At 31.8% G+C, this 25,083-nt stretch overlaps 1 protein-coding gene across 1 annotated transcript in view; it reads left to right on the forward strand.

Moving 5' to 3' along the window:
• The first annotated feature begins 1,265 nt into the window (after positions 1-1,265).
• LOC126886270 (diacylglycerol kinase eta) overlaps positions 1,266-25,083 on the forward strand; it is a 144,577-nt gene continuing 120,759 nt past the window's right edge. Inside the window, exons 1-3 of the mRNA XM_050653140.1 lie at positions 1,266-1,277; positions 10,765-10,910; positions 20,511-20,746. Coding sequence (XP_050509097.1) covers positions 1,266-1,277; positions 10,765-10,910; positions 20,511-20,746 — 394 coding nt within the window. The remainder of the gene's footprint in view (positions 1,278-10,764; positions 10,911-20,510; positions 20,747-25,083) is intronic.

A 25,083-nucleotide genomic window follows, 5' to 3' on the forward strand; every position in this document is an offset into this window, starting at 1 on the left:
ATAATCGGAAAAAACGATTTTTGAAAATTTGTACCCGCTCACCTTCCACCCTCACCACTAAAATGGAAAATTTTACTTAACTTTTTTTGATTGTAGGACCTAATCTTCACAACCCAATAGGCCCTGTGACGCTTTAATAACTGCAAATTTAACATCCAATGCTCCCCTACTATTACTATAATGCGATGTTTCCGTTGTACAAAAACAAATTGTTGAGGAATGGAGAGATAGTAAAGCAACATTAATCAAACCATCAATTTAGATCCTATTAGCTGTAATATTAACTGATTGTTATTTTCTTTGTATAAATTCCACGCAACGAACATTTTAAAGATAAAAGGATTAAAGGCAATCGATAGGCTTTGGGTTATGCAGCATTATAAATTATTCATTGGTGAGGAATTATTAAATGGATTTAGGCATGCTGAATAATGTTATAAATGTAAATAGTAATACCATTGTTTATATAGGGAGATAGTTGGTCAGCCCAATAGGTAAATATGTTTGATTCAAATTGAGACGGTCACCAGATGTATCCACAGTTTCTGTCAGGGTTGCAACGTTTAAATGCATAGACACCAAGTTGGATACGTTCCTATTCATAACACCCCAACTCGCATACATATTAAGAAAAATAAATATATATTAGAAGAGTATATTTAGCAATTGAATTAATGATGTCATGCTCCTATAAATATTATATATGTAATAGCATGACATCAATAATTCAATTTCTAAATATATTCTTGAATATATATTTATTTTTCTTAATATGTATGCGAGTTGGGGTGTTATGAATAGGATCGTATCCAACTTGGTGTCTATTCATTTTGACGTTGCGACCCTGACAGAAATTGTGGGGACATCTGGTGACTGTCTCAATTTGAATCAAACAAATTTTCCTATTGGGCTGACCAACTATCCCTATATAAACAATGGTAATACAAACAAAATAATTAAATCCGATTCCGATATAGGGATGGCGGTTGTTGACAAAACACCGGTTTTCCGTTAAACCGGTTTTTTTACTTACGGTTTAACCTGGCGGTTACAACTAGTAAAAAATCCGGTTATTCCAAAAACCGGTTGTCGGTTTTTTTAATCAATATTCAATACCCTATAGGTAACAACGTTACATTTACATTCCATTTTAGTTTGTGGTACATTACATGTCTATTTTCAATATAAAATAAGTTTTCGATATATTGGAAAAAATATATTTTCATTTGGTAATTTCAAAGGGCTGTAAATGTTTTTAAGTGCACATGTGTACTAAGGTAAGTTAGGTTCAATCGGTCTATTTTTGGTACCAGAATATGTGATTTAATTTATGACCTACCTTTATAATAAACTAACGCAATGAAAATTTCGGGTCCAAATAATGCCAAATAAATACAAAAGGTAGTGAAATTAGGTACCTATTTATAAGACTACAAACGTAATATGAAGTAAATTAGACTATATCGTGTATATACATGTACCTTTATGAATAATTATAAAAATTAAAATGTAACATCAAAAAGAGTAAAACGTATACAAATAAATAATGAATCATTGTTAAAATTCTGAACTGGATGTATTATTGTCCCAAATATTTGCAAATTTGTTGTATTTCTGAAAAACAATAATTCATTTTTACACAACATACACAAAACTATTTTATTTTTTTTTTTTTTTTCATTATTTTCAAGTGGTTCCACAGGAACGATTTTTTCTCCTACATTTATTAATGATAAAATATAAGTTTATTCTCGTTTGTGTAGGTGTAGCATCTATACAATAATTATTATAATATGTACAACTATGACTGCACAAATGATACTAATATCTATTTTTACTAGGATTCCCCAATTCAATAAACAAGACGTGCTTATTCTTAAGTTCATTAAAATAGCCAATTCAGCTTATCACATTATTCTTAAACATATTTCAGTGAGTGTGAGAGTAATTAACGAATATAAGCATTGCACAAATCAAGAGTTATTGATGAATTTATGCAAACAATATTTTTTCTATAGATGCTGTACAAGGTGCAACTACTCTCACTACTTACATACATTCAAAACAAAAAATTTCTCACGCAGTCGGCCATTACAGTGAGAAATAATTTCTTACTGGTTCTCCGTCGGTTTTCTATACATATGATCGCTGTTTCCATGGTAACATGCGCAATACAAACACAATTATTGTTGTCAAACAAAATGTGTTTATTCTCGTTGAAATGTTTTGAAGTCCAACATACAAGGAATTACCTTTCAAAACTGTTAATTATAATTTTAACTAAAGTATATAAATATTAATAATATTAAATACCTACATATACATAATATGTATATGTATTTTATTTCAACATTTAGGCATATAATATACCTACAAACACCTAAATTATTTAATTTTGAAGTTTGAACTCTTGACAACAACGCATCCATAGAAAAAGTGCAGTGTACAACACGTGAGAAAATGACATATTTCTTCCTCGCTTGATTTGCGGCACTCGCCACTGGCTCGTGTCAACAAACTTCTGCGCTCGTGAGAAATATTGGTTTTTTTTTTCACTTGTTATACAATATACTATTTCTCCGAATTCATTATTTTTTCAGAGGTAACTTATCCGGTTTTTCACCGGTTGTTACTTTAAAAAGAAAAAACCGGTTAAAACTGGGACAGAAAAATAACCGATAAAACTGGTTATTGTGAAGTAGAAAAAAACGGTTTAAGTTTATTACGGTAGGTTTTTCCCTAATTCCGAATACTAAATTGTTTATGTTGCTGAAAATACTAAATAGATATTTGTTATTGTACATACAAAGTTAGCTATTATTTTATATTGTGTTATTAATGTAATAATTTAATATTAAACTAAGGATTCATATTTTCTGCAGTTTTTATGCCAGAATGTAATGATATGAAATATACGACCTATTGATCGCCTTCTAAATGCGACTTGAGCATTTTTCTCCGAACAGACCGAATGAACAGAGAGCGTGCTGTAACAAATTGCTCTTAGTCCATGCACTGACGGTAAAATATTGCAAAACCTCCGGATTTTAAAGAACCGCTTCGATTGACACAAAATTTGGCATACAAATAGCTAACATGACAAAGAAAAAAAGTGATATTGTGCTGATGTGTGCTTTTGCCCTGGGGATGAGTACCACCTCTTCTTGCGGGTGAAAAAATATACGTTCAAAAAAGTCAGGAAGTGGATAAGCTGACTAATTTTAAGCAACTTTTGTTCTATAGAGCTTTTTACTTTTCTAAGTTAATATTTTTTTAGTTATTTTCGAGTGAATATGTTTATTTTTCATCAAAAAAATATTATTAGTAAAAATATTTATAAAAAAGGGGAAAAAATGGTGTCTGTATACAGTTTGTAGACCCAGTAAAACACAGTTGTAGCTAATGAAAAGTAGGTTTTTATTCTCCAGATTCCAAATCGAATAGTTTAACATGAAATAACTAAAAAATGAAACACTTTTCAAAGAAAAGTTCACCACTTTTGTTAAATCGTTTATTTTTGTATTTAAAAAAGTTTTAAGTATTAAAAGTAAGCAAGGTATGCTCGAAATAAAGTTGGTTCCTTTTTTTTTGGTAAAAAAAATCGTGAAGATAACCTCCTAATTAGCATGAAATAAAACTAATCGTTACTGCTTCACAGGTTACCCTAGTTATGTATTATTTTTTGAAAGGGCTGTAGTTAAAAGTGTTTGAACAAGTCACTAATAACGAGTCTATGCAAATTTTGACCAGCAATATCTTAACCAATTTTTGTCTTACAGAAAAACAAAAAATACAAAGTATTCATAAAAGCTAAATATACATTTTTAACTCTTAAGCTTTTTAGTATCACTAATAATGTTTAAGACATTATTTTCAAAATTAAAATAAAAATTTTTTCAAGACTAAGTTTTCACTCTAACGGCATATAAAACAACATAATGCTATTCTACACCCCACCAGAATGAAAACAATGGGAACCTTCTTTTTAAAAGGAAAATTTTTTGCCTTTAAAATCAAATTTTTTTAAAAATAGGCACTCTGAACCAATGAAACTTACAGATCATTATATAAACATTACATAAGTAACGTAACCTCTGAAGCAGTAACGATTAATTTTATTCGATGCTAAGGAGGAGGTAATTTCCAGGATTTTTTTTTTGAGCAAAAAAAGTGACCTTTAATTTGAGCGTTACTTGATTACTTCTGATGCTATAAACTTTTTAAAAACAAAAATAAAGCTTTCTTTAAACACTTCATAAAAGTTGTGATAAGTTTTGCCCAAAAAGTGCTTCATTTTTTAGCTATTTCACGTTGAATTATTCGATTTGGAATTTGAAGAATAAGGACCTACTTCTCATTAGCTGAAACTCTGCTTCTACTGGGTATACAGACTTTATACATACACAATTTTTTTTGGCTTTCTTATAACCTATTTAATTGCTAAGAATATGTTTTTCGAACATATTCATATCATTTCGAAAAATGAACATATTCACTCGCAAATAACTCGATAAGTATTTACTTATAGAATAAAAGTTACTTAGAATTAGATTATCCACTTCCGGGCATATTTTGAACGTATATGTAGTACGTACGTATGTAAATATATCCGCTTCGCAAGGACGTAGGCTCAAGTCAAAATTTGACAAAATTGACTTATTAATGCAGATCCACTAAAAATAAAAGTATCTATCGCGTGAATAAAGACCTATGACGTTAGAGTATTAATAGTCGCTAAGAGATGGCACCATTTGGTCTATATTTGTTTAGCGCGAAATGAGTTAAATACTTAACATGTTCATATGAATACAGAGCCAAGTTAGTTACGCCGCAGAATAGCGCAGAATGTGAAGCAATAGGGAACTTGCACTAAAAAATTTTTTTGCATAAAATTGTTAATTTATGTTTGAAAATGTTATATTTAAAATATTACGTCTTAACAATGAATAGTGTACGTACAACATCTGATCAAAGTTCCGCGCCTAAAATTTCCGTTTCAAACAACTTCAAAAGTGAGAGCTGGGCTCTGAGGTCATAGGCCACTCGTATCGTTTGCTCGTTCGGTGGGCTATTGCATTTAATGCAGTTTGCCCATAGATAAATAATATAGTTGAAATATCTTGTTTTACTCTGTGGCAAAAATGATTTTTTTCTGTGACAGGCAAAATATTAATATTTTATCTCTGTTGACATGTATCAAAAAGTTTTTTTATGAAATTACTTTTGTCGTTTCTTGTGTTGAAGAACAAAAAAAAACAAGTAACTTAAAAATAAACAAAACTTTTAGTAATAAAAGTAAGAGTAACTAAAAAGTATTGGAGGTACTATAGTATGCGATATACAGTCGGGTTTCTACTATAGCTTGCGGTCTACCGCAGGGATGCGGTGTACGTATAAGCTGAGATGATAAAGATATTAACTTGTAAAATTACAATAATGATTCTTCTTATTTATGCGTATTATTAACTTTGTAAAGAAGGATTTTGTTGAATATGTACACGTTCTATTGGTACGTCTGCTAATCACCATAATCTTTTCTCAGAAGGCTTTGAACACAATAATGAAAGGCTCCAGTAGGTACTAATAAACATTACAATAAAATATAATCTTTATTATAATGCAAATTACACCGTAATCTTTTCCAGGATATACGAAATCCTTCGATTAGAGGTAGGTAGATCAAACCCACCGGGTAAACCGTATACTATAATATAATGGTACCAAACTATTGTTATAAGGTTTAAGCACGCTTATTAATAACTCTTACTTATTTGCCTTGACACCTTGCATTTCTCCAATAGAATAGCTTTCACTACTTTTTATAAAAGTTGCCACCATGAAGACATCAACTGTAGGTAAGTTGTCAGACTTACCCTCGTCCGTCATATTATGCGTTTTAAACTCTTTACAAAGTAGCACTCAACTTTATCAATTTCGGTTTAAAACTAAGCTGATTGGGGAACTACTTATTACAATATATAAGATGAACATAAATAATACTTAGGAATTTTCCATTAAAGACGATTAAAATGTAATATACCCGTGATACCTACCCTAATCGCGTTGTTACCGACTGCTAGCCCGTGGCCCGTGACGTCGGACCAATAGAAGGACGTTCAAGAGCCTCCTAAGATATTTGAATTTTATAGCATTTTCAAAGCGTCGTAATTAGCATACGGGTTAAAAATATTTGTTTTTTTCGCATGCAAGCGTTTTAAGATCATGTTACCTTATGTTTTTTAATATCATTTTAATATTTAAAAATTTATGCAAGTTCCCTATTTGTGTGTTTATTTCTCGTCAAGGACGACCATTCTTATACTTACGATTAGTTTTTGTGAAAATTGTCTCTAAAATAAGGACCCTTTTTGTAGTTAGGTCAGCGTTTTAACAAAGTGAAAGTAAATGTTTCTGAGGAAAAAACACTCAAATGCAATAGAGGTTAACAAAAACACTTTTATAAATTTATCTAGTTATCACAGTTTGTATTTAGATATATTTCTAACAAAATTGTAATGTAATTTCTTTAAAATGACAACCTATTAGGAGTTATGGTCATAATCATATCCATAAAATTTTAAAATGCCTCTCCTCTAAAATCGTCTTTTTTTACTTAAGCCTACATTCTTGTGAAGCGGCGATATGTTAACTTGTACGTATAATTGGGCCTTGTTATGCAAAAAGCAACCAACCCACATTTTTGAGGAAAACAAGATAATGTCACATATCCATTTTAAAAATGTGTATTCTACATTGTGTAAAAAGCAACCAAGCCATTCTAAATATTAAACCATGAAAAATACTACTCCAAATTATTTCTGTTTAATAATACTTCACTTAAGATTTCGTATAAGATAACCAACCCACTTGGATTGTTTGTGTGGCTGAACATATTATTAGATTGCACTGTCGAAAAGTACCAGCCAAGTGGGTTGATATTGTTATGCCGATTACGGTTCCTGGAATGTTGCATCTTTTTGTTTTTACGTGTAGGTACTGACCAATGTTAGTTAGTGCTTAAATATTAAAATATTTGTTGTGTTATATCTATTATATTATGAAGAAATCTTTGAATCTTTAATGCGAAAAATATGTTTAAATCAAGAACTGTTAAAATAATTTAAGCGGCTCGCGAAATTGCAGAAAATGGTAAGTTTTAGGATTAAGGCTATGTTTATCTTACTTTTTAAATATTATGGTTTGTTGTTTTGACTGATTATCGCATATTTTTTATTTGTATTGATATTATGTTTAATAGTAGAAATTCTACTGTATGGTATTACTGAGTTGACTGAAATTATTCGGTTTTATTCATGGATTTTGTGGGTTGGTTGGATTATGCAGATTGCATTTTATTAGATATATTTCCAACAGCAAAAAGAAACCAACCCTCAATATGGCTATTTTTGTTTGTTTATACGAAGCTTAAGAAAAAGGTTGATGGGTGGTCGTAAATCACTTCGCACTTGTTAATATTTTTGAATTTAAACGTATATTGAGTAAACTAGATATATAACAGTATTAAAAAATAAAAGGTTAATATGTGTGTTGCTTCTCTGAATGTTTTGACTCGAATGGGGTTCTGGAATCTGCCTTTGGTGAACTTCAATCCCCTCTGCTTGAGAGCGTGGGGTAGTAAAAAATGAACCATATATGTATTAATATTAGCCGCATTGGCGTACTGGTTCGTATTGTCAGATATCAGTATAAATGTGCGTAAACAATTTTTTTTGTAAAAATTTATAAGAATAATTTTGATACTACTATGATAAAATTGCTCTAAAATTAAACTATTGATTAGTGAAGTTATCGTTTAAAAAAATATGACAGAAAATTAAATATTTAGAAAAACATAAAAAGTTCATTTTCTCTTAATTTACAAATTGAGAGTTGGTTGCTTTTTGTTTAACATGGCCCAATTGTTCGTTGATGCTTAGTGGGTACGGGCGAGCAACGTATTTGTTGTGTCCGAGGAAAAGGTTTAATAGACCACGGCGCATCTGTAAAAATATTAGTACATTTGGACGTTGAGAGGTGACTCAAATTTTTTTGCAGAAATTGCTTGAAAATAACTCATATAATAATATTTGAGTTGTCCTCCCTCTCAAAAAGGTCCGGAACATTGTTCAAATATTCAAAATGTCAAAAAATGAAGGAAAATTTCGATTTTTTTCTTCGTTTTTTGATTATAACTTTAAAAGTGTTCATTTCCGAGAAAAGTTTTACTGACATAAAAGTTGCGTAATTAAATTTCCTACAATATAAAATTTTTTGAAAATTTAAAAAATAGTCAGCCTTGTTGCAAAATAGCAATAATTTCGAAAAAACCATCCAAAGACAAGTATTCGCATTTTACGTTTTTCAACCATTTACGCTACATATACTTAGGATCTTCATATTTCACCCAGAAAGACTTTATGATATAGTAAAACAATACTGTAAATTTCATTAAGATCAGTTCAACAAATTTTGCAAAATAAATTTTGCAATCCAGCTTTCGCAAAAAAAATTCATTTTTTCAAAATGTTACAGGACTGAAAATAAAGCAGATAGCAAGTTGAATTTTTTTTGCTTATAGAAGTTTACTGTACCTTTCATTTGCAACTTGCAATATTAAAATCGATTAACTACCACGGCGTCAGAAATTTTTTTAAATAAACATTAACTATTGGTGCTACGCGTAGGACAGCGGATAGTTTGCTCTGATTGGGCATTCCAATGACCTTTGATAATGATTGATACATTTTAATTTTTATTGCATTTCGATATAAATAAATAAACCTGCTTATTACAAAATATAAACACATACTCTATCCTTTGAAATAACACTTTTTTAGCAAAAACTTTCTTTGTTCATATATTTTAACTTAGAGAATAAATTTTATTATTTTTGAACATATGCAATTGTTTAAACCATATTTCACAAACAATAATAAAATTAGTTTGATTTTTGTGGAATTAAAATATTAAAATACAACAAAATATACAACAGAGTAAGAAAATAATATATTAGATAAAGATTGGAAGAAATGGTGGAAATGAACTTATGTGAATCGAACACATGAAAAATTCATGTTTATTTAAAAAATTTCCTGACGCCGTGGTTTTTAATCCATTTTAATTTTGCAAACTGCAAATGAACGGTACAGTACACTTCTATAAGCAAAAAAAAATTCAACTTGCTGCCTGCTTTATTTTCAGTTCTGGATAATTTTAAAAAAATAATATTTTTTTGCGAAAACTGGATTGCAAAATTTATTTTGCAAAATCTATTAAACCGATCTTAATGAAATTTACAGTGTTATTTTACTGTATCATAAAGTTTTTCTGGGTGAAATATGAAGGTCCTAAGTGGAGCACAAATGGTTGAAAAACGTAAAATGCGAATACTTGTTTTTGTATGGATTTTTTCGCAATTATTGCTATTTTGCAACAAGGGTGACATTTTTTTTATTTTTTAGATAATACTATATTGTAGTAAATTTAATTACGCAACTTTTATGTCAGTACAACTTTTCTCGGCAATGAACACTTTTAAAGTTATAATCAAAAACGAAGAAAAAAATCTAATTTTTCCTTCATTTTTGACATTTTGATTATTTAAACAATGTTCCGGACCATTTTGAGTGGGAGGATAACTCAAATATTATTATTTGAGTTATTTTCAAGCAATTTCTGCAAAAAAGTTGAGTCACCTCTCAACGTCCATCTCAAAACAGATGCGCCCTGGACTATTAATTAAAAAGAATTTTGATTAGTTCGGCACTTAAAAAAATGGAATCGAAAATGGAACAGAAAAAAATGTTTACATCTAATTGATTTATATGAATGCTGTTCTGCGTTATTGAATCCAAAACATGGGCAATATGATAATAAAATAAAAAAGTGATGCATGATATTTACTGAAGAAGTAGGATGTACCTCCGAAGAAGCAAGGCAAAATATTGATAGTTTTCTTGCTAGTTTCCGAAAAGATAAGCCAAAAAAAGTACCAAATCGACAGGACCAATAAAATGTAGTTTTTTCAAAAAATTTACCAAAACTAATAATAATTACTGTATACTTTTTTAGGAACGGATGACATATATGTGTCTAAATGATTTTCTTTTTCCCCTATGGCATTCCTTTTAGATATAATATATGAACCCAGAACAACAACTATATAGTTGTTTGTTAGGACTTAAAAACAACCTTATCAAATGTCTTTTTCATGTTTTTTATTGAATTTCTTTCTATTTGTAATAAATTGTATAACAAAAACTCCAGCAGCTATAACCAGATTATTTGCTTCCATGGTCGGAGGAACACTGTGTAATAAAATGAGCAGAACTTGATAAGGCGGCGAATAGAACAAACACTTCGAATAACCTAAGCATTTGCTTCTTTGTTCGCGCTCAGCTCATTCGGTTTGTTTGGTTCGTTCACAAGAAGATGCTCTTTCTTTCGAAAACATCTCACTATTTCATTCTTTCTTTCTAATGATGTTTCTTTCTAAAACATCTCAAATTTTCATTCATCTAATCAATCAGTGGCGGAGGGGCCCATGATTGATATAAGTTCTTCCACCATTTTTAATCATTCTGAAATTTGGTGTGTAATAAACTACATTCTAAATGTTGGCGGAGGGGCCCCATTTATTTTTTTGAAAAAGGTATTTCCACCATTTTTAATAATTCTGAAATTTGGTAAAATGTTGGATGTAATTAGGATCTATATAATTACTAGTTGTTAAAAAAAGTTTATTAACACTATTTTATTTTTCAGAAACAGTGCCAAGTAGCAGTATTACCCCTGGGAACAGGCAACGACTTAGCCCGAGTGCTAGGCTGGGGTTCTTCTTGTGATGACGATACGCACCTTCCGCAGTTATTGGAAAAGTATGAGAAAGCCAGTACAAAAATGCTTGACAGGTAATATCAACAATTTTATGGTTCTGGACCTAATTTCCTTATAATCATTCCAAATAAATCCACCATACCTAAATTACTTCGGCGACATAGGCAGACAATGAATTTAAAAGCCAGTAAATGACGTAAGAGCACAAATGTTCAACCTCTCGTGTTCGAATTGATAAATGTACATAACAGAAAGTGTTATGATGTCATTTCGGTATCCTTGCCTTATTAGACATTCATCAATTAGTTCATCGAAGTGATTGCAAGCTTTTGCTTAATGTACCCCGCACAAACCTATGGAAATTAGGTCCCAGTGGATTTAGTTCGTACTTTGGGAAAATACACTTTGAAGCATCCTGATAAAAAGTTCTCATGGGCACAATTCGATCGTATGGAGGATTTTCAAGATATTGAGGCACAAACTCGGAGAATTATAAAATTTACTGGGTATTCCAATTCCCTGAGTGACTGGTTTTCTAGCAACATGTAGTAGTCTGGATCAAAGAAAAGTACTAGTAGTCTAGGATTTCTTCCTGGCTATCCAATGGCGACTTTTACTTTCACCTTGACCTTCAACGCAAGTCATCTTCTAGAGTTTCGAGGGTTTTCGACAATAAATTGATATAAACAGATTACTCATGGGTTTTTGAGATCGCTAAACACGAATATGCCATCAAAATTGACCTCCGGAGCACGTGGTGGCCAAGGCCATTACAAGGGACGTCATCTTCTAGAGTTTCGATGGTTTTCGGCATTTAATTGATGCAAATGAATTACTGGAGGGTTTTTTGAGGTCACTAAATACGAATATGCCACCAGAACCGACTCCCGGAGCACCTGGATCCCATGGTCAGAAAGGGGCTCCTGGAGTATCGCGGGTCTTCGGTACTATGTTAGTGCAAACCAATTAGTTATAGGTTTTTGGAGATGCTGAACACGCATACGTGATCAGCACAGACACAGGAGCACCTGGTGCCTAAGACAGGTTATCTTCTGGAGTTTCGAAAGAATCAAATGGACTACTCTTAGGTTTTTGGGGTTGCTAAACATACATACACTATCAGATCCGACCCGCGAATATTGTGCTATTCAATTGTTTTAATTATTTATACCAATATAAACTCAAATTATATCTGACAATGTTTTTCCTTCATTTATTTGAAGATCGATTTACTATTTTATTTTGATAGTGTTATTCATCGTGGTCACTAGAGATACTCCAGATTCTTTTACTAAGTCATATTCGTGTTCAGCAACCCTAAAAACCCAATAGTAATCCGTTCGCATTAATTTAGTACCGAAAACTCCCGAAACCCCAGAAGAGGACGTGCCTTTTAGGGCTTGTTTATATGCGGGCGGTTTGCCAACGTCGACTGCGCGATTTACCTGTTTTACTTGATCTCACCCTAATGCCGCCTTTGAAGTTTCACACTAACACCAAGAAAAATAGGGGGGAAACAGGTAAACCGCGCAGTTGACTTTGGCAAACCGCCCGCATATAAACAAGCCCTTAGGCACCAGGTACCCCGGTGTCTATTCTGATGGCGAATTTGTGTTTAGCAGCCCCAAAAACCCATAAGTAATACCTATCTGCATCAATTTAATACCGAAACCTATCGAAACTCCAGAAGAAGACCTGCCTTAGGCATCAGGTGCTCCTTGGGTTGGATCTGATGGCGTTTTCATGTTCAGCAGCCCCAAAAACCTGTGAGTAATCAGTTTACATTAATTAAGTACCGAAAGCTCTCGAATCTCTAAAGCATGACGTGCCTTAGGCACCAGGTACTGATCATCATCATCATCATCATCATTGGCTCGACAGCCCTTTCTGGGTCTTGGCCTGTTCCAGGATTCTTCTCCACTCTGATCTGTTTCGTGCTTTTTTTCTCCAGTTTTTTATTTTTAAGGTTTTTATATCATTTTCTATTTGTTCTAAATATCTCAGCTTCGGTCTTCCTCTTGTTCTTTTTCCTACTGGCATCTGTTTGAATATTTTGTTTGGTATTTCGCCTTCTTCCATTCTTTCTACATGTCCCATCCAACGCAGCCGTCCTATTTTAATGAATGTTGTGATATCTGGATCCTGGTATATTTCGTATAGTTCAAAGTTGTACCTTCTTCGCCAAATTCCATTTTTTTGTGCCCTTATATATGTGTCGCAAGATTTTTCTTTCAAAGGTGGCTAGCAATGTTTCCTCTCTTTTAGTGAGTGTCCAGGTTTCTGAGCCGTATGTGAGTACCGGTCTTATTAGGGTTTTGTATATTTGGCATTTTGTTTTCCTTGCGACGTTGTCTGATCTTAGTTGCCGAATTAAGCCATGATAACTTTTATTGGCAATAAATATTCGCCTCTTCACTTCCTCTGCTACGTTATTCTTAGATGTGACTAGGGATCCCAAGTATGTAAAGTTTTTTACCCCCTCAGTGTTGTATTCTCCTATTGTTATATTTTGTGGCTGCCTTATTTCTGTGTTTTTACTTACCTGCATATATTTTGTTTTGTTCTGGTTGATTTTCAGGCCACTATTTTGTGCAGCTCGTTCTATTTGATTGAATGCCTCTATCATTTCTCTTCTTGATCTTGCGATTATGTCAACATCATCTGCAAATGCTAGTATTTGCACGCTTTTATTAATTATTGTTCCTCGAGTATTGACTGTTGTGTCCCTCATTATTTTCTCGAGTACAATGTTGAACAAGATGCATGATAGAGCGTCTCCCTGGCGTAGTCCCTTTTTCACATATATTGTTTCCGTTAGTTCGTTTTGTATCCGGATTTTACTTTCTACTTTTAGAGATTCTTTTATCAGTTCTATTAGTTGTGTTGGTATATTAAATTCTTTCATTGCTTTTATTAAGAATTCTCGGTTTATATTGTCATATGCGCTTTCGAAGTCTATGAAGAGATGATGTGTGTCGATGTTATGTTCACTTGTTTTTTCAAGGATCTGTCGCAGAACAAATATCTGGTCTATTGTTGGCTTCTGTCTACAGAAGCCACTTTGGTACCTGCCAACTATTTTTTCAGCGTGTGGTCTAAGTCTTTCATAAATGACGTTGGACATTATTTTGTATGCTGCATTCAGCAGTGTGATTCCACGGTAGTTTCCACATTCTAACTGATTCCCTTTTTTATGTAATGGTACAATAATACCACTATTCCACTCCGCTGGTAGCTGTTTATTTGACCATATCTTTGTTATCAATACATGTATTGTTTTCTGTAGTGCGTCTCCTCCTTCCTTCAGTAATTCCGATGCTACTTGATCTGATCCCGGTGATTTATTGTTCTTTAATTTGTCTACTGCTGTTCTAATCTCGGCTATTGTTGGTGGACTCTTTTCTCTGTTGTCTGCTTGGTCTAATGGTATATCAGGGTTCGTCTCACTCCCATCTCCTTCAAGCTTTTCCGTAAAATGTTCTGTCCATCTTCTTAGTATCTCTTGCTGTTCTGTATCTCTGCTGAATCAAATGGACTACTCTTAGGTTTTTGGGGTTGCTAAACATACATACACTATCAGATCCGACCCGCGAATATTGTGCTATTCAATTGTTTTAATTATTTATACCAATATAAACTCAAATTATATCTGACAATGTTTTTCCTTCATTTATTTGAAGATCAATTTATTATTTTATTTTGATAGTGTTATTCATCGTGGTCACTAGAGATACTCCAGATTCTTTTACTAAGTCATATTCGTGTTCAGCAACCCTAAAAACCCAATAGTAATCCGTTCGCATTAATTTAGTACCGAAAACTCCCGAAACCCCAGAAGATGACGTGCCTTTTAGGGCTTGTTAATATGCGGGCGGTTTGCCAACGTCGACTGCGCGATTTACCTGTTTTACTTGATCTCACCCTAATGCCGCCTTTGAAGTTTCACACTAACACCAAGAAAAATAGGGGGGAAACAGGTAAACCGCGCAGTTGACTTTGGCAAACCGCCCGCATATAAACAATCCCTTAGGCACCAGGTACCCCGGTGTCTATTCTGATGGCGAATTTGTGTTTAGCAGCCCCAAAAACCCATAAGTAATACCTATCTGCATCAATTTAATACCGAAACCTGTCGAAACTCCAGAAGAAGACCTGCCTTAGGCATCAGGTGCTCCTTGGGTCGGATCTGATGGCGTTTTCATGTTCAGCAGCCCCAAGAACCTGTGAGTAATCAGTTTACATTAATTAAGTACCGAAAGCTCTCGAATCTCTAAAGCATGACGTGCCTTAGGCACCAGGTACTGATAGCCAGGAAAAAATTCTAGACTACTAGTACTTTTATTTAATCCAAACTTCTACATGTTGCCAGATAACCAGTAACTCAGGGAATTGAAAATCCTCCATACAATTTAGATGTGCCCATGAGAACTTTTTATCAGGACGCTTCAAAGAGTATTTTCCCAAAGTATGAACTAAATCCACTGGGACAATTAATTTCTATAAGGTTTGTGCGGGGTACTTTGAAACTAGAGTGAAAAGGACAGAAAACGATAGTATTAAATTGTTTTCGCTCATAGCCATCAAAGTCGATGGCACCTTTTTACGCTAACCACTTGAGTGAGAGACAAAATTTTCGGGAGGGACGCATTTCGTAAATATAGAGGTTTCTAAACTTTGGTGCGTCCGACAACTGGAGCACCCTTAAAATTTTGTCGGCAAATATTACCAGTTTATTACAGGGTGTCCCGAAAAGATTGGTCATAAATTATACCATAGATTCTGCGGTCAAAAATATGTTGATTTAACCTTACTTACCTTAGTACAAATGTGCACACAAAAAGAGTTATAGCCCTTTAAAGTTAGAAAATGAAAATCAATTTTTTCCAATGTTTCGAATACTATTAGAGATTTTTATGGCAGGAGCATCTTAACAAAAAATTATAGTGAAATTTGTGCACCCCATAAAAATTTTATGGGGTTTTGTTCCCTTAAACCCCTCCCAAACTTTTGTGTACGTTCCAATTAAATTATTATTGTGGTACCAATAGTTAGACACGATATTTTTAAAACTTTTTTCCTTTTAGTCTTTTTTCGATAAACCAGTTTTTATCGAGATGCGGCTTCTTTGTTAATATGATTTCATAAAAATTGTATGGGGTTTCGTTCCTTTAAACCCCCAAATGTTTGTGTACGTTCCAATTAAACTTTTATTGGGGTACGATTAGTTAAACACAGTGTTTTTAAAACTTTTTTGCCTCAGTATATTTTTATATTATAAAAATGTAAATTATAGATTTTTCATATTATTACCAGGTCTCTATATTCGTACTTAACCATATACAAATAGGTGGTGGATTTGACAAAGATTCAAAATATCTCGATAAAAACTGGCTTTTCGAGAAAGTGCTACGTGGCAAAAAAGTTTTAAAAACGCTGCTTTTAACTAATATTACTTTAATAATAATTTAATACGAACATACAGGAAAATTTCATAGGGGTTTAATGGAACAAAACCCCCATAAAATGTTTATGGGGTGAACAAATTTCACTATATTTTTTGGTTAAGATGTTCCTGCCATAAGACTGCCACACGTCAATTTTCAATAAAAAATCTCTAATGATTTTCGAATTATTGAAAAAAATTGATTTTCATTTTTCAACTTTAAATGGCTATAACTTTTTTATGTGCACATTTGTACTAAGGTAAGTTAGGTTCAATCAACATATTTTTAACCCCAGAATTTGTGGTATAATTTATGACCAATCTTTTCGGGACACCCTGTATAATCGGCGGGCTGAAAAGTTCATAGGCTGACACGTAGATGGCGCTACTGGTATTAAATCCATATAATTTTTAGTCAACCCTAACCTTCAATAGATGCGTTTATAAATTTGACAGCTGTCGAACTATTACTTTATAAGATATAGCATTTTAAATGAAGCAACTTATGTTAGTTTAAAAAAATGGATAAAAAGGAATTTCGTACGAGGACGATGCATGCAGTGGACACCCCAAAGAGGCTGTTAACGATGAAAACATCAAAAAGTCCACAAAATAATCTTGGTTGACCATAAAGTGTAGTTGTTCGAGAAAGCTGAGACTGTGAAGATATGAAAGGAACAGTCTGGATATATTGTGCATGAATATTTGGGGCCGCGAGAGCTCACCATCGATCAAAAACAACAACTAATTGGTGTTTCTAAGAAGTATTTGAAGCTATTCAATCGTAGTAAACCGAATTTTTGCGTCGACATATTACATTGGATGCAACATGGCTCCATCAATTCACACCGGAGTCCAATCGACAGTCTGTCGGGTCGACGGCACGTAATGAACCGACTCCAAAGCGTGGAAAGATGCAACAGTCGGCTGGCAAGGTTACGGCATCAGTCTTTTGGGATGCGCATGGTATAATATTCATCGACTACCTTGAAAAGGAAAACACCATTAACAGTGACTAGTACATTGCATTATTGGGGCGTTCGAAGGACAAAATAGTGTAAAAATGGCCCCATTTGAAAAAAAAAATAAAGTGTTGTTTCATCAAGGCAACGCACCGTTTAACAAATTAATGAAAATGATGGCAAAATTTCATGAATTGCTTTTCGAATTGCCTCCTCAGCCACCGTATTCGCCAGATATGGCTCTCGGCGACTACTATCTGTTAGCTGAACACAATAGAATGCTCGCTAGATAAAAATTTAGCACCACCGAAGAGTCAATCGCCGAAACTGACGCTTATTTTGAGGCTAATGACAAATTTTATTATAAAAATGGTATTGAAAAGTTGTATGACCGCCATAATCATTGTATCACCCTAGAAGGTAACTATATTGAATAATAAAATCAAATTTTATCAAAAAAAATTTTTTCTATCTTAGCCTACGAACTTTTCAGTCCGCCTTATAGTCCAGGGTAATAAGGTTTTTCCCATGACACTCGAGCAGCCAGGGTACTGAAGCGTTTTTTCGACAGGTAATACCTCTAAGAGCAAATTGTAACTATTTCCTGCGTAGGATCTTTCGGCCATTTTTATTTATAAACAATTAAGTGTCAAAAAATGGCATTTTTCCCTTTTTTTCAAATCAATGGAAAACAGTGAAACTTACGGTTTTTTTTGGCACAAATATCTTTGAGATTATGGAAAAAGCTTTAAAATGACGTATTACAAAGTTTGATATACTCATTTATTGTTAATATAATTGCGAAAAAAGGACGGAATTGCAAAAAAAATTAATTTCGCAATATCTATTGTAAAAATTGGTGTACAGCTTTGAAATGTTTGTCATATAAGGGTTCTTTGGTGCTTAATGTGTGATAAAAATTTCAAAGCGATTCATTCAATTGTTTAAATTTTATTCAAATTGTTTATCCCAGAGAGCTTTTTTAGCAATAACATAAGTCAGAAAAACATGACGTTATAAGAACCATTCCACAGGTGTCAAATGAAAGAGCATGAGTTATATTTTCAACTTGTTTTAAAACAAACGAATAAAAAATGCATTTATTAGTAATAGATAATTATGCAAAAGTATCGTAAATCTTTCCTTATAAACTTTTTATTTTTTTATACAAGAAATTATATATATTTATCACAATTTTTTATCAATTATGATATAAATAACATTACTTTTTAGTTGTGCACTTAAAACAGGGTAAAAAAGTTAATTTTTTTGGAAAAAGTTATCCAAAAAGTTTATAAGGAAAAATTTATGATACTTTTGCATAATTATTTATTACTAATAAATGCATTTTTATTCGCTTTTTTTTAAACCAAGTTGAAAACATAGCTCATGCTCTTCCATTTGACACCTGTGGAATGGTTCTAACGTCATTTTTTTTCTGACTTATGTTATTGCAAAAAAAATGCTCTCTGAGATAAACAATTCGAATAAAATTTAAACAATTGAATGAACCGCTTTGAAATTTTTATCACATATTAAGCACCAAAGAACCCTCATTTGACAAAAATTTCAAACCTGTTCACTAATTCTTACAACAGTTATTGCGAAAATATTTTTTTTTGCAATTCCGACTTTTTTCGCAATTATATTAACAATAAATGAGTATATCAAACTTTGTAATATGTAATTTTAAAGCTTTTTCCATAATCTCAAAGATATTTGTACTAAAAAAATCATAACTTTCACTGTTTTCCATTGATTTGAAAAAAATGGAAAAATGCCATTTTTTGACAGCTAATTGTTTATAAATAAAAATGGCCGCCAGATCCTACGCAGAAAATAGTTACAATTTGTTCCTATAAGTATTACTTGTCGAAAAAACGCTTCAGTACCCTGGCTGCTGAAGTGTCACGAACAGGGTATATTTTGTCTTATTACCCTGGCCTATTATACAGAGAGGATCTAAATTATGGAATAAATTCATTTTCTCTAAAATGGAAGACCTTAGAGAAAAATCACAAAACAGGTCGATTTTTATTTTCAAATTACAATTTTTTGGAATATATTTCACACTAGTGACGTCATCCATCTGAGCGTGGTGACGTAATGGATGATTTTTTTAAATGGGAATAGGGGTCGTGTGTCACCTCATTTGAAAGGGTGTTCAATTCTCTATACAGTAATATAAACATTAATACCATTATTTATATAGGATAACCAAAATAATAATTTTTGAATTAGATTAATTGACGAAAAAAGAAGAATGTATGCAATTTATTTAACTTAAAATAAATTCTATCGCCGTCAGAAAATAGAAAAACATTGTTTATTTGGCAAATGAACATTGCTTTTCGCTTAAATTAAATGTTCAAACTGCCAAGAGGTAGGTGGGAGGCTGTTTGTGATTTAATTTAAGCGAAAAGAAATGTTTATTTGTGAAATAAACACTTTTTCTATTTACTGACAGCCGTACAATGTATTTTGAGTTAAATAAATTACATACATTTTTCTTTTTGCGTCAATTAATTTAATTTAAAAATTATTTTTTGGTCACCCTATATAATTAATGATATTATCGTTTGTATTACTGAATAGAGAATTGAACACCCTTTAAAATAAGGCGATACGACCCCTATTCCCATTTAAAATTCATTAAATACGTCATCACGCTCATATGGATGACGTCACTAGTATGAAATATATGCCAAACAATTGTTATTTAAAAATAAAAATCAACCTGTTTCAGAATTTTTCTCCAAAGTCGTCCATTTTAGAGAAAATGAATTTATTCCATAATTTATATCCTCTCTATATTTTTTTTTCAAAGTATCCTGCACAATCAGCTGTAAGGGTATAAATTTTATGACTATTTTTATGATCCCCTATGGGAGGAGGAGGGCAGGAGAAGCCATAAATGAAGATTTTTTTGCAGGATTGTTTGATAAAAATACTTATAATACTAGTAAATTATTTACTATAGTAATGTTGTCCGACAAATTTTGAAGGGCACTTCATTTGTCGGATGCACTAAAGTTTGGAAACCTCTATATTTACGAAAATTTAAGTTACCTGATTCGACTTCAATAGTTGAATAAAAAAAGTCTCATGAGGGAGGTAATCATTTTTTTTTAATGGTGAGCACAAGCACCATGAGATATTTCAATGTGACAAAAAAGGCTTACCTTAACTATACTATTTTTTTTACTTTTAATTTAATTTTTTTTTATTTTTTTTTTCTATTTTTTTAATAAAATTTAATTAATTTTCAGGTGGAGCATCATGGCTTTTGAGAGAACAATCGCAATGCCTAAACTATCCTTAACCCCTGGTATACCCGAAGGTCAATTACACAGCCAAATTAGCCAGTACGAAGACTCACTAGTCACCCATCTGCAGAATATTCTCCAATCTGACGAAACTTCCGTTATCTTGAATTCCGCTAAACGTCTCTGTGAGACGGTGAAAGATTTTGCTTCACAACTGCTGGAAAGTTCACTTACGCAAGGTAATTACTTTGGATTTAACTTGAAATATGTTTGAATGATCTTGCCACTTATGCCAAATAACTTTGTGATTGGCAGCGCTACTAACCGTAGTTTTGCTACCACTACCAAGCGTCTCTAATCTTGATATATAGTCTGGGCTGATTATCGGAGAATAGGCCATTTTTGGGAAAAGTTATTTACCAGCAATTTTATTGCTGGAATCGAAGCTTATGATTATACATATTAATAATATAGGTATGCAAAGTCCGCAGATAGTGTGCTACTTTTTTTATAAACAAAATAGCGCCCGAAAATCGTGTTTTTTTCAATTATTCCTCTATAACTCCGAAGATTTTAACTTTACAACAAAAACACTCAAATAAAAATTCACCGCAATTAAATTCTGCATAGCGATATGTTTTTCCCGATCTGCTCCGACGAAAATTTTCCTCGGAAAATGCGGGTTTTCCCAACAAAATCTTTAATTTTCAAATAAAGATTTAGGTAAGTAATTATCTACCAATAATTAAATAATTTGGTAACTTAAAAGCCTTCTTGGTTTAGATTATAGTTCCAAAACTAGTGAAAATTGAACGAATATTTTAGCAACAATTCAATTGTTAATTAATAATTTACGGTCGCAATAATAACCAAAATAATGATTAAACACTGATCAAACTTTGAAATCTTATAAAGATGAGATGCGTATTTAACATTTTGTCGATAAAATATAAATTTTTTATTCTTTTTGCATAATCTTTAAATGTTAAAAAAAGAGTTTTTATTATATTCTAATTTTAAAAAATAGATAAAATGCGTATTTCAAATATCTTGAAAATGAATGCTTTAAAACTTTTTTTGTAACCATTTGCAAAAAAGTTATGAAACAGCAAAGTAAACATACGATTACTACGTTGTTTATATATTTTTTTAATTCTTTCAAAGCGTAAAAGTGAGTTTAAAGTCCAAGCTAATTATTTACAAAAAATATCGATTATTAGTTTAATGGTTATATTTTAATTAAAGATTATAAATATATTTTTTTGTAATTTACACGCGCGAAAGTAGACTAATACAGTACTGTAGCTAAAATTTTCACTCGAAGCGACGACCGCCCGCGCGACGTACACTTAATAAATAAAATTATAGTATATGTATGCTGCGTGTCAGTCGCTTCGAGTGAACATTTTAGCTCCGGCTCTGTATCAAGCCTACTTTCGCGCTAAAAATTACAAAAAAAGTATTTTTAATCTTTGATTAAAATATAATCGTTGAACTATATATTATTTGATATTCTTTGTGAGTAATTAGATTATACCACAGACTCAATTTTAAGCTTTGAAACAATTAAAACAAATTATAAACAACGAAACAATCGTATATTTGCTTTGCTGTGTCATAACTTTTTTGCAAATGGTTGGAAAAAATTTTTAAAGCATTCATTTTCAAGACCTTTGAAATACGCATTTTAAGTTTTTTTTTTTAATTAAAGTATAATAGACAATTTCTGAGAAATGTTAATTTGTTTATAACTATTTTTTTAACATTTAAAGATTATGCAAAAAAATGAAAAATTTATATTTTGTCAACAAAACATTAAATTGGCATCACATCTTTATAATCTTTCTCAGTTTAATCTTTAAGTTTGATCAATGTCTCATGATTATTTTGGTTGTTATTGCGACTGTAAATTGTTAGTTAACAATTGAATTGTTGCTAAAATGTTCGTTTAATTTACACCGGCTTTTGCAGTTATAATCTATACCAAGAAAACTTTTATTTCATAAAGTTATTTAATTCGAGATTTTGTTGGGAAACCCCAGATTTTCCGAGAAAAATTTTCGTCGGAGCAAATCGGGAAAAACATGCCTCTATGTAGAATTAAATTGGAATGAATTTTTATTTGAGTATTTTTGGGGTAAAGTTAACATCTTCGGAGTTATAGACCAATAATTGAAAAAAAAAACACGAATTGGGGGCACCATTTTGTTAATAAAAAAAGTAGCACACTATCTGCGGACTTTGCATACCTATATTATTAATATATAGGATCATAATATTCGATTCCAGCAATAAAATTGCTGGTAAATAACCTTTCTTTGTACTTTACTAATTAGACCAGCGTATTATTTTTTTTATTTAAAGATTATGCAAAAAAACGAAAAATTTATATTTTGTCGAAAAAATATTAAATAAGCATCTCATCTTTATAATCTTCATAAGTTTGATCAATGTATCATGATTATTTTGGTTATTATTGCGATCATAAATTGTTAATTAACAATTGAATTGTTGCTAAAATATTCGTTTAATTTTCACCGGCTTCTGGAATTACAATCTATACGAAGAAAGCTTTGATGTCACTAAGTTATTTAATTACTGACTAATAATTTCTTACCTAAAATTTTATTTGAAAATTAGAGTTTTTGTTAGGAAAACCCGCGTTTTCCGAGGAAAATTTTCGTCGTAGCAAATCGGGAAAAACAGATCTCTATGCAGAATTTAATTGCGGTGAATTTTTATTTGGGTGTTTTTGTTGTAAAGTTAAAATCTTCGGAGTTATAGAGCAATAATTGAAAAAAATACGATTTGTCGGCGCCATTTTCTTTATAAAAGAAGTAGCACACTATCTGCGGACTTTGCATACCTATATTATTAATACATAGGATCTTATAATTCAATTCCAGCAATAAAATTGCTGGTAAATAACTTTTCCATGAATTTTGCTAATTAGCCCAGAGTAATATGATTATGTAAATTTACTGCGCGGTTGATGTATCCACTACTATATTTCAATGCAGTCCGCTTTTAAAACAGTTTATCACGTATCAAAAAATATGTTTTGATTGATATAATTTTTTGAAACACAATAGGTTATAGTCGGAGAAATAGAAGCGTATTTTGCTCGTGATAAGTAATATAGACAGATTATGCGGGGATATGTTGAGTAAGTCGTGAACATGACTTTCCCACAGGGACGAACACCTGAGCGGGGAGCGAGGGTAGTTATAAGGGGTCAAAATCGCAGTATTTATTTTTTTTGTGACGTTCGTGATCGATATATTGCACCAAAATTTGGAAATAAGTAGATCATGACGTAATTAAGAAAAATCTCCAGAGGCGGAACGCTGCGTTTATTATCAACTTTAGTAAAGCATACTAGCATATCATCCACGTATCTCCATCAATATACCTAAGGACTGTTTAAGGACTAATATTTAGTACATTCTTTCACGGTTTTTGCTGTAAATTTTAAAGAACCGCTTGGATTGACATGAAATTTGGCGCACGCATAGCTACCATGTCAAAGAAAAAAAGTGATATAGTGCCGATGTCTGCTTTGGCCCTGGGAGTGAGCATTTTGTCGAAAAAAATATTCTTAGTAAAACTATAGCCTATAAAAAAGTGAAAAAAACGGTGTATAACTGAGGTCTCTATACTTAGCAAAAACAGAGATATAGCTAATGAAAAATAGGTTCATATTCTAAAAATTCCAAATAGAATAATTCAATGTGAAATATCCAAATAATGAAGCATTCTTGGGGAAAACACATTTCAACTTTTTTAAAGTGTTTAAAAAAAGCTTTATTTCTGTTTTTATAAAAAAAATTTCTAGCATCAAATGTAAGCAAGTTACGCTCAAATAAAGTTGGTCCCTTTTGTTTTGGCAAAAAAAAATCAGGAAGATCACCCCCCAATTAGCAACTTAAATGAAATTAATCGCTACCGCTTCACAAGTTACTTTACTTATGTTGTGTTTATATGATCTGTAAGTTTTATCGATTGAAAGTACTTATTTTTGAAAAAATTTGGTTTTAAAGTAAAATTTTTTAAAAATTTTGATTTTGAAAAAAATGTATTTTCAAAATAACTTAAAAATTGTTAGAGATACCAAAAATTTTAAACAATAAAAAAAGTCAGCTTTACTTTTCTGAATATTTTGTATTTTTTTTTTTGTTTTGGTTAAGATTCGGTGTTTCCAAATTTGCATACACTCGTGATAAGTGACTCGTTCAAGCCCTTTTAACTACAGCTCTTTCAAACATAAGGATTTTGAACCGATGAAACTGACAGATCATATGATCAATATATACGAGAGTAAAAAACTTGTGAAGTGGTAACAATTAACTTCATTTGAAATGCTAATTAGGGGGTGATTTTCCCGATTTCTTACTAAAAAAAAGGGACCAACTTTATTTTGAGCTTAACTTGTTGACTTTTGATGCTAAAAAAAAATAAGCATTATTTAAACAATTTAAAAAAGTTAAAGTGAGTTTTCCCCAAAAAAGTGCTCCGTTTTTATGACACGTTAAAATATCCGATTTGGAATTTGTCGAATATGAACCTATTTTTCATT

This window comes from Diabrotica virgifera, chromosome 6, assembly GCF_917563875.1.
Source record: "Diabrotica virgifera virgifera chromosome 6, PGI_DIABVI_V3a".
Classification (NCBI taxonomy): Eukaryota; Metazoa; Arthropoda; class Insecta; order Coleoptera; family Chrysomelidae; genus Diabrotica; species Diabrotica virgifera.